The sequence below is a fragment of the Jaculus jaculus genome, chromosome 8, assembly GCF_020740685.1.
Source record: "Jaculus jaculus isolate mJacJac1 chromosome 8, mJacJac1.mat.Y.cur, whole genome shotgun sequence".
Classification (NCBI taxonomy): Eukaryota; Metazoa; Chordata; class Mammalia; order Rodentia; family Dipodidae; genus Jaculus; species Jaculus jaculus.
The window spans coordinates 69,454,285-69,466,196 of record NC_059109.1 but is presented as its reverse complement, the minus strand read 5'-3'; the positions used below and the strand labels follow the sequence as shown (position 1 = coordinate 69,466,196).

The window sequence follows — 11,912 nt, the reverse complement described above, 5'->3', positions numbered from 1 at the left end:
CTGCATTTTACTATGCCTAAGACAACTCTATGAACAATAAAAATGACATTAGAAAGATGTAATTCTGAAACTCCATATCCTACCCTTGTTTGTTTTAAATAGTTGTATGGTGATTTTGAGTTAAGACAAATCTCTACCATTTAGAATAATTTAATGACAGTGACCAAAATATACCAAGATTTCTGATAAGATTACCAATAATCAAAGACATTAACTCTGGGATTCAAAACACAGTAATATCTGAAAAACTCTCACCTAGAAAGAATAACTCTTAATAATAATAATAAAATTATTTGTGAAATAAAACATTTCTGAAACTCTTGGGAAACCATGCTTACTCCCCTCTCTGGATAATCACTGGTACTTTCTGAAGTCTGATGGGGAATCTTCATTGTAAGACAGCTGCAAGTCCAGAAGCCAATGACAAGAAAACAAACAAGCAAATCCAACACTGAGTATGCTAGCCCTGGGTTGATATAAAATGGCCTTTAAAAGAATTTTTAAATGCAAATACTGAATTCTGGTGCTTCCTTTTTAAGACACGTACTCTGGCACATTAATGAAGTATGGTCTTGGATTGTCTTCTATGAGGTATCTGTAGTTACATCTCACTCTGTAAACAGTATTTTGGAAACATCATATGAAAATCATACCATTAAACAGAGACATGTACTGTCAGACTGGAGTGACTGTTTTCAGAGACTAGAGCTGATATGCACACAGCTGTCAGGGATTCCATTTTCTCATTTGGGCTTGCATTTATTGCTCTCAAGTCTGTGCAGGATAAATAAGGCGGTAGACCCCAACATACATAAATCAGGGACTGGAACTCTGACAATTTGCGCAAGTTCTGTTTAGCTCTTGCCTGTAACTCTGGAGCTGAATAGTACATCTGTACATGCCGAATGTGTTCAGTAATAAATGCTTTGCTCTAGACTGTACTTCCTCCCATTTGGATGAACTTCCAGGAACTGAAATGTCAAGAAAATATTATTACTATTTACTCTACATAGTTACATACAAGTGAAAAAGATACAGGAAAAACAACTTAGTAAACTGTGAGCATATCAGTCTGATTTCTACCTTCTCTAAGCTACTTATTACATAAGTCAGTTTATAAATTCAGAATGGCTTCTCATTATTTTACTAGTCCACTCTCAGGTAGAGAATGTCAGACAACAATTAGAAGACTACAATTAAAAGAGGTTATATACTTTTAAAAATGAATCATATACATGTATTATTTTGATTTAACAAACTCAATCTCTGAAGTGGCTTAAATGATGTAGAAAACAATATGGTTATCAATTTATGATGTCTTCTTTCCAAGAGGTAAAAAATTATTATTCTGCTTTAATAGTGAACTGCAATTTATTTTTTTTAATTTTTATTTGTTTATTTGAGAATGACAGACAGAGAGAGAAAGAGGGAGGGAGAGGGAGGGAGAGAGAGGGAACTCCAGACACATGCGCCCCCTTGTGCATCTGACTAACGTGGGTCCTGGGGAATAAACCCTGGAACCGGGGTCCTTAGGTTTCATAGGCAAGTGTTTAATCACTAAGCCATTTCTCCAGCCCTGCAATTTATTTTTTGAAGGGCCTTACTCTTCCTTTAAATCACTTAATGGGAAAAGTATTTACACTTGCATATAATCTCAGATATTTGGTTCCAAAGACAAGCCCAGTAGCCTCAGGCAGTCTCATTTTTACCATCAGCAACATACTTAGCTGCATGTGAACTATGGCAGTAGATTTTCCTGAGGTGAGAGACCAGATATTCAAATCTTCCACAGAATATACATCTTCTATTTTCATCAAGGATTCTTTTATATAATCTATATTCAAATGACTTGGTACACCTATTAGTTGAGGAGACAGAACATATAAATTAATATTTACTTTAGAAAAATATTATAATACACTCAAAAGAAAATAAATGGTTTCAGTTTCAACAAGTACATTTATCAATCTATCTATATGATAAATTATTAACACATTCTTTTAAAAATATGGAAAATGTAAAAAAAGATTAATATTTACTTTACAAATGTTCTCAGTAAAAAGGAGTACCAATCAAACTAGAATATTTGGCTTTAACAGACAAGCTAGGATAGACTAAAATGAGGGAAATACTTGATAATGATGAATAATTTTAGTTTTCTGTTTAAACACTATAAGTAATACAGCAAAGCTTCCATAACTGCTACAAAGTCACAAGTTAAATGTGATTAAGAAATTAAACCACTAAACATAATTGTATTAGGAATCAAAAGTTGCATGTTTGTCACAGCTCCACCGTTGATTAGCAGGATGACCTTAATCGAATTTTGTTATTTCTCCAAACCTTTTGGTTTTGTTTTCAAGGTAATGTCATACTGTAGCCCAGGCTGACCTGGAACTCACTCTGTAGTCCCAGGCTGGCCTTGAATTTACAGCAATCTTCCTACCTACGCCTTCCAAGTGTAGGGATTAAAGACATATAATACCACATCTGGCCTTTCTTATTTTTAAATATGATAAAATTTACCCCATTATCTGCTTACCTACTTTGCTTAGTTACTGTTAGGGTCACATAAGTAACAGAGAGGAGAGTGGACTGGAATTGTGTATATGCTACATACAAGTATGGTAATATTGTATAGCCTAATAAATATCAATAAAATACAAAAAGATGGCTTTTATCTACAGTGTCACCCTGACTTTTTTTTTTTTCAAGGTAGGGTCTCACTGTGGTCCAGGCTGACCTGGAATTTACTATGTAGTCTCAGGGTGGCCTCAAACTCTTGGCGATCCTTCTACCTCTGCCTCCCAAGTGCTGGGATTAAAGGCGTGCACCACCATGCCTGGCCCTCCTGACTTCCAACTTCCATTAGGAAGGAGTAAATCCACAGTTGAGATAGTGGTGAGATCTTACCTTCCAGTATTATAACTACAGTGTCCCAAATGATGCGAAATGTTGTGAAAGCTACAAGTAATGAAAATATATATGTACAGATGGGATCAGCAATCTTGTATTCTGGCTAAAAGGCAACAGATGAAAGATACATTATTAAATATAAACACACATAAGTTAAGATTATAAAGCAAATATAGCAAATTCCACCAACCCCCACCCCCACTCCCGGCTCTTTGGCTTTCTTTAGCAGGACTGGAGAGTAGCCTAAAACCTGTATAGTATAATTAAGAAACATCTTTATTCTTTAAGTTGCCTTCTTCATGGTTTTAATTCTAGAAGCTTAATTATTGTATTGTTCTCCTCTGTGCATTTTCAAAATCTTTTGCTCAGAAGAGAAGCTGGAACAAATTTTACTAGCCATCTGGTCTAAGATACTCATATTAAAGGGGGGATGAGGGAACTCAAAATTTGGAGTTGAAGAACTTGCTCAAGGTCAAAGTGTTAATGGCATAGCCCAGATGAGAACCAGTGCATATTCTTCTGCCAAATGGTTCAGTGGCAATGCTTAAAACTGAGTTCCACAGTGAAGGCTCTAACAAAGACAACTACAGGTAAGTGGGTTAGTGAGATGCTACCATGATTTCTTGTTAATTAAAAATACACTAATAACTAACAAATACTGTGCCAATGTAAACTGAACAGAATGAACATTAGTACCCAATATTAATAAAAGATACTTTTAATGCCCAAATTAATTCAGAAATAGAAAACCAGTAATAATATTACCTTGAATCGTATGATGTATGCAGCAATTAGCACACCAACACTTTGCACCAAGTCCCCCAAGGCATGAACAAATGCAGCTCTTACTGCCAAACTGTCTTGTCCATGGCTGTGTCCACCAGCTACTGTGGTAGGAGAATTTGAGGGTAGGGAATGGGAATGATGGTGACCAGACTGGTTCAAGAGAAATCCCATTCTGTTAAAAATAAAAGGAAACATTATTTTAAAGTTATTGATAAAACATTTATTGCTACTCAGACATGAGGTATGGAGCAACACACTGTTCAATAATAAACATTTGAGTACCTATTATATAGGTATTGATCTCGATCCTGGGGTCAAAACAGTAAGATAGACCTATTCCTAGCCTCTTGGAGCTCGTGTTCTAAACGGGAAGACAAAGAAACAAGCAAACACGCATCCAGATACACCCAGTTAATGTAAAATGCTTAGGAGAAGCATAAAGCTTTGTAAAAGTATGAACAATAAGGGGCCAAGTGAGGGTAGTAACCACAGAAGTGTTCTCTGACTCCCTTTGTGCATCAGCTTGATGGAAGCCAGAAGCAAATGGTGAAAAAGAGTATTCTAGGTAAAGAATAGTAGGTAAAGGCCCTAGAACAAACATGTGCTGCATGTACTTAAAAAAAAAACAAAACAGACATAACTATGGCAAAATAAAATAAGATAGCAGTTCTAAGAGATGAATTAGAGGCACACAAGGTTTTATTTAAAGGTCTTGTGAAACAGCCCTCTGCTTTTATTCTAAGCATGGATAGAAGCCATTAGGAAGTGATTCATAAACTATGGCCAGTAGCTTAAACCTTTTTAGATAAAGTTTTATTGGAATACAGCCATGCTCATTTGCTTTTATATATCAGGATTCAACTACTTTAAATTAAATTGCAGAGTTTTTAAAGTGTAAAGTATTTTATGTTAGCCTTTCTGCTACTGTTTTGGAGGTGACTGAAGAGGGCCTAGGCAGGACCTCGTGTGTGCTAGTAAGTGCTTTACCTGTGAGCTGTAGTCCCACCCCTATCTAGCCTTTACAAAAGAAAGCTTGGTGACCCCCCTGCTCTAAATGACCAGGTATATAGCTTACAATTTTGGTAACTTTAGGGAAAAGTTAATAATTTTAAAACATCTATCTAATATGAAAGTATTAAATGTTAAGTAGCAATATTGTGTCCTACTTAAGATTCCTTATTGTCAAACTCCAGTATAACTAGACAAGCTAAAGAGGCATTCCTAATATTCCATTTTTATTAATATTATAAGAAAAATTATTGTACTACATATTTTATTTTTGTACTGTATTTTTAAAACAGGAAAATACAGTCTGAATGTATACAAGAGTCTCTAAAATAGTGAAAATTACTGAGCTTACATTACATTAACTGCAACTCCAATAGCTGCAGTGATGAGCATGATATCTCCATTTATTTCATAGTTCATATGGATGGTTCTTTGCACAGCTTCATATAAGAGGAATCCCATGAGAATATATACCAGCAGCACACTAACCATAGCTGATAAAACCTCTAGAAGGAAAAATATATAAATCATATGGATTTTCAACACAGTTATTACACTTCATGCCAACTAAATAGTGTACAATATATTACTTACATTTTCTTTCCTCTGAGGAGGTAAAAACACTATCATTTTTACCCTAACATTTTATAATTTAAAAATTTGATAAATTTAATTAAAAGGCTTAAATGATTTGGATCTTCGGCTAATTCACCCCCACAATGTCCCATCCTTCACTAATCTCAAATGAAGTTTACAGACCATACATAAGGTTAAAAATCACAGAAGCTACAGAGATAGCTCTGCAGTTAAGGGCACTTGTTTGTACAGTCTTTTGGCCCAAGCTTGAATCCCTCGTACTACTCATGGCCTATGCATCTGGAGTTCATTAGCAGTGACAAGAGACCCTAGTATGCCCATTCACATTCTTTCAAATAAATACTTTTTAAAAATGACAGAGATAGCCAGGCATGGTGGTATACACCTTTAATTCCAGCACTCAGGAGGCAGAGGTAGGAAGAACACTGTGAGTCCAAGGCCACCCTGGGAGCTCCAGGTCAACCTGGACTAGAGACCCTACCTCAAAAAAAAAAAAAAAAATGTATGACAGAGAAAACTTTTGTAATATACAACCACAGATTAACTTTCTAACCTAAATATATTTAAAATGAACAATGGGCTAGAGATGCAGCTCAGGTGGTTCAGTGCTTGCCTAGTATGCACAAAGTTCTGGCCATCTCTAGCACTTCATAAACAGGGTATGGTGGCACATGCCTGTAATTCAAGCACCCCACTCAAGAGGTAAGGTATATATGTGACCCTATCACAAACCAGCCAGCCAAAAAAAATAAAAAACCACCCAACAAACACAAACAACAACCTGTAAGAAAAGTGGGTGGGGGAATTTAAGCAATAATTCATTGTAGGAAGAAATGGCCAAATTATTAAAATCAGTCATAATAAACAAAAATAAATTTCTTCTATGTCTGCTAACTTGTCAAAAATTTAAAAGTTTGATAGCTTCCAGAGTTGGCAAAGATGATACTGATGGCAATACCAAATAGTTTTACCTTTCAGAGAGCCAATTAGCAAAACTAATTAAAATCTAAGCTGCAAATGTTCTTTGATCTGCCTTTTTTACATATAGAAATAGCAGACAATTAGAAAAATGAAAACTGATAATCACAACAAAGACAGAAGAATGCACTGTATCTGGGAAGTGAAACAGGAGCTTGAGGAGTTTTCATTTTATTATTTTGGGTCATGTTTGAAATGTTTTATTTTTCGTTTGTTTGTTTTATTTTTCAGGCAGGTTTCCCTGTAGTTCAGGCTGACCTGGAATTCACTATGTAGTCTCAGGGTGGCCTTGAACTCACAGTGATCTTCCTGCTTCTACCTCCCAAGTGTTGGGATTAAAGGAATGCACCACCATGACTGGATTTTTTTTTTTACATTATTTTTGAATGAATTTTACATTGTATTATTTTTGTTATTGTGAAGAGGTACAAAACTTTCCACATAGTAGAAAATTCAAATGATACAAAAACTTTCATAGTACAGTCATCCCTGTCTCCTAGCCAGTTCTCTTTGTCCATATCACCTATGTGTTTTATGAGCATTTTAAGAAGTTTTCAGAACTTGAAGTTATACATGATTATTTATGTGTTCTAAGTTTTTCTTCTTTTTTATACACATTGTAACATTACACACAATATTGTAGACTTTGCTTTTTTTTCATATAATACTGAGCCTTGTAAGTCATTTATCAGAATAAGCTTTCTTATGCTTATTTTCACAGCCACACAGTAGACTATGTTGCAAGGCTTACAAGTCACTACTTTTGGTTGCTTCTAGACATTTGCTGTTATATATAACTTGATGAATATTCCTCAGAGCCTACTTCATTTTACACATGTGAAGCTCAGTTGGCATGTATGCTAGCGAGACCCTATCTCAAAAACAAAACAAAACAAATTAAAAAATAAAAATGAAAAAATAATATAAAACAAGTTGGGAAGTAGATAAATGGTTAAGGACACTTTTTTTTTAAGATTTTTTTATTGATTTATTTGAGAGTGACAGAGGGAGAAAAAGGCAGATAGAGAGCGAGAGAGAGAATGGGCGCGCCAGGGCTTCCAGCCACTGCAAACGAACTCCAGAAGTGTGCACCCCCTTGTGCATCTGGCTAACGTGGGTCCTGGGGAATCGAGCCTCGAACCGGGGTCCTTAGGCTTCACAGGCAAGTGCTTAACCACTACGCCATCTCTCCAGCCCAAGGACACTTTCTTTCAAAGCCTGTTGACCCAGGTTCAATTCCTAAGTCACTCATGTAAACCAGATGTGAAAAGAGGCACAAGTATCTGGTGTTCATCGGCAGTACAAGAGGCCCTGATGCCTCCCCTACCACCATGCAGATAAATAAATAATTTGAAAAATAATATAAAACAAAGCTGGGCATAGTGGCACATGCCTATAAACCTAGCACTCAGAAGGATGAAGCAAGAAGATTGTTCTAAATATAAGGCAAATCTGGGCCACTTAGTGAGTACTTGGCCAGCCAGGGATACATATAAAGATCCTGTCTCTAAAAATCCAACAAGACAAATGCTGACATGCAATGCAATAAAAGCAAGAAAACACTTTTTTTGCATTTATGAGATTTTTTAAAAATTAAGATGAAATTTGATATGGATACATTAAGCGTTGGTACATCATTCCTCTTCTGCATGCCCCTACTCCATGGAGGCCCTCCTCAGTGGGATTACTGGTATTCACCATGGAATTGTGGGTTATGAGTTCTGAAGGCAACAGTCAATCATTTGGTAGGGGGGTGGGGGGGGATAATGCCTCTGGATATTCTCTCACCCTGTGGCTCTTACATTCTTTTAAAGATAACTTTTTCTGAAGAGAAATTTGACATTAATCCTGAAAAGTATTAAAAGAATCTGAATACTGTTATTTGGGATGACTCATTGATTAAGTGTTTCAAGTAGTCCAAGCATATTAGACTTTGATAATTTTCATTCCAATTATAAATTATGCACAAAATTATCTAGCAATAATAGGTTGTCCCTCTCCCTCTGAAGACACTTAATTAATATAGTCGAAACTTATAAAATCCTGCACATTGATAGAACAGATACTGGAATAAGGTAAAAAAGCTCAAACAATTCAATTCAAAACCTAGCATCCCTATTCTGGATATACTAGTCACCATACTTCAAGACAGATGTAAGTATAGAAATCATCATGCAAAGAAAAGCTTCAATCAAAGCAAGGCATACAAGAGTTTCTTGGCAGAAGGACTCCCTACTCTCTGAAGAAACAATATACTCTATTAGCCTAAGCTGAGAATTCAGCTTGCCACGGTTGTTTCTATCAGTGCACATGGCACAAAAAAGAGATCCTCAAGCCTGCTCATGGTTATTGTAATTTAGCTGATTCCTAGAAGTTCTCAAAATAGCACATTAGGTTTCTGTTATAAATAGCATTTCCTTTCTAGCAATTGCTAAGGAATATGCTCCACAGTTTAGTTCCCTCTGTGAAGACATTCATCTGCCATCTTTATTCTCTTGACAGAGTACTTATAAATGCAAAAGAAAAGTACAAAATCTGAAGTAATTTTTAGTGCTAAAATTTATAATTGAGGACATATATAATACTATTTAGCTATAAGTGCTTATAGTTGCAACATATTAATTTATTCTGACTAAACAAGAAAACCTCTTTCACTATGTAAACTTTGATGAAATACATGAACAAGACTTACTGTTTAAATTTTTCTTAGTATTTTTTAATTTTGTTTTATTTATATGCAAGCAGGAAGAGCAAGAGAGAGTGAAAGAAAGAGAGAAAGAGAGAGAGGTAGAGGGAGGGAGAAAGGAAGGGAGGGAGGGAGAGAATAGGCCTACTAAGACCTCCACCTACTGCACATGAACTCCAGACACATGCACCACTTTATGCATTTGGCTTTATGTGGGCATTGGAAAATCGAACCTGGGTTGTCAGGCTTCGCAGGACTGAACTTCTGAGCCATCTCTCACCAGCCCCTTTACTTAGTATTCTTAAGGAGATAGAATGCACATGAAGCTAGGTAAGTTCTGCCCTTCCCAAGATTTAAGAGAGAAGGAAGAATTCAATCACCAGCCAAGCCACTCTCCTCCACTCCAATCCACTCTAATTTCTTCATTCGTGATCTGGGCTGATCCCTAGTCACACAACTTACCATAAAACTTCCAAGATAAAAATACAATTTGATGGCTTTTCATTTTCTTACAGGAGACCAGGAACTTTCACAGTTGGAATACTAGATTTCTGTGAACATTACTACTTCACTGCCGTTAGGTAAAGTTGAAGGCTCATATTTCAATTTAAATCAAAATTTAGAATTAAAAATTCTTGAGATTTTTATGGAAATATGAGAAAATCTACCAATATAGTACTTATATTTCACTATACTTTATATAAAAAAACAAGTACTAGGATTATAAGCATGTATAATATCTAGAACTTTTAATTTTTAAATATATTTATTTGAGAGAGAGAGGCACATACAAAGAAAGATGGGTGTACCAGGGCCTCTAGCCACCGCATACAAACTCCAGATGCAAGTGCTACTTGGTGCATCTGGCTTTATGTGGGTACTAGGGAATTGAACCCAGGTCCTCAGGCTTTGCAGACAGGCAGCTTAACCTCTGAGCCATATCTCAAGCCCCTAGTCTTTTATTATTATTATTATTTATTTATTTATTTATTTATTTGAGAGTGACAGACACAGAGAGAAAGACAGATAGAGGGAGAGAGAGAATGGGCACGCCAGGGCTTCCAGCCTCTGCAAACAAACTCCAGATGCGTGCGCCCCCTTGTGCATCTGGCTAACGTGGGACCTGGGGAACCAAGCCTCGAACCGGGGTCCTTAGGCTTCACAGGCAAGCGCTTAACCACTAAGCCATCTCTCCAGCCCCTAGTCTTTTTTTATAACAATTATCTATTCATGTACATATGTGCTTGTATGAGCATGCCAGGGCCTTTAGATACTGCATACGAACACGAGATGACTACATTGCTTCTGGTGTGGGGTTTATGAGGGTGGCTTAGGAATTGAACCTTGGCCATCCAGCTTTCAAAGCAAGAGCCTTGTGCCACTGAGCCATCTTCTCAGCAACCTCCACCTTTACTTTTTGAAATAAGGCTTTACTATGCATCCCCAGCCCGCCTGATATGTAGCCCAAGCTGGCCTTCAACTCAAGGTAGTTCTCCTGCCTCAGCCTCCTGAGTCAGCACTGGGATGTGCCACCACATCCAGCTGACTTGGGTCTTTGTATCTGGCTGAAATATAAATAAATGTGAATAATCTTATAAGGACTAAAATACACCTTTAATTTCCCACACAGAGAATAGACAGTTTGTATCTGAATAGTTAGTAAATACTGAAAGAAAATTAAATAGGAGAAAACACAGATGATTATTAAATTTCAATAGTATTATAACATGTAAAACAGTGTACACTTAAAACAATAATATAATACAAAACTAGAGGTTACAAGGTTTATAGGAAAATATTGGAGTCCTTTGCTATTCACCATTAAAATACCTTATTATTTTTCTTTTTACTATTTACTGTAGTTTATGATTAAATTTGCTTAAATACACACATTACCATCTGCCTATACTATTACTCATTCATTCAACAGATAATTAACTGGGCACTTATTCAGTCAATGAACAGAAATTTGTATCAACTATGTAGACAACACATAACCCAAGCATATGTTTTAATGGGTAGTGTGTAAATGCACTGGCTATCATAACTGTTACCTTGCTAATGCTATGATGTCAATGGGGAGTATATTTTACTTAAATTACATGATATTTATCTTTTTTATTGGCTTTTCAAAACAGGGTCTTGCTGTAGGCCAGGCTAACCTGGATTTAGTCTCAGGCTAGTCTTGAACTCACAGCAATCTTCCTACCTCTGCCACTCAAGTGCTGGGATTAAAGGTGTGCGCCACCACCCCTGTCAGAGACACTTGTCTTTCTGTTGCCTCAAAGAACTTGATACAATATAGAAAACATCTAAAAGGTATCTTCCTGAGGTATATAAAATTAAATGGGGAGCTGGAAAGAAAGTTTAGCAGTTAAAAATAAGTAAGAAAGAGAAGAGTTAGAACCTTTCTGCTACATCCTTTCATGACTTCTTCCCATAGAAGATATGAAGAAAAGAAATAGTTGGCAGTGTTTGATTGTTTAGGATTTCTCAATTAGTATTTGTATTTTAACTGGGTACCAGAGAACCCTACTAGACTAAGGCTATAAACCTTGTATAGAATTTTCAGCGACTCACTGTAGCAGTCACCTTATCATTGCTGGGACAAAACACCCAATCAGAAGCAGCTTGTAAAAGGAAAGACCTTCAGTTTCAATGGGAAGTTTCATTATGGCAGGAAAAGCATGGCAGGCACAGCTAACAAAGCATCACATCATCATCTCAGCAGGGAAGAAAAGTAGGCTAAATGATCCCAAGGCCCACACTCAGAGACACACTTCCTCCAGGCTCCATACCCCAAAGGCTCCATCTGCAATCTTCCCAAACAGCACCATCAGCTGGGGACATTTTACATTCCAATTCCCATACAAACTGTCCATACCAGAATGCCAATCTCACTTCAACATCTGTCTTTTGGTCCTCTCACCTTTTATTCTAA

General features: G+C 36.5%; 1 protein-coding gene across 1 annotated transcript in view; it reads right to left on the bottom strand.

Annotated features, from left to right (window-relative positions):
- Positions 1-733: 733 nt before the first annotated feature.
- The window catches only part of Slc30a4 (solute carrier family 30 member 4), a 29,972-nt gene continuing 18,793 nt past the window's right edge, over positions 734-11,912 (bottom strand). The window contains exons 3-7 of the mRNA XM_004670149.2: positions 5,063-5,216; positions 3,682-3,874; positions 2,914-3,019; positions 1,724-1,858; positions 734-971 (exon numbers count right to left, since the gene is read on the bottom strand). Coding sequence (XP_004670206.1) covers positions 817-971; positions 1,724-1,858; positions 2,914-3,019; positions 3,682-3,874; positions 5,063-5,216 — 743 coding nt within the window. The 3' untranslated portion in view covers positions 734-816. The remainder of the gene's footprint in view (positions 972-1,723; positions 1,859-2,913; positions 3,020-3,681; positions 3,875-5,062; positions 5,217-11,912) is intronic.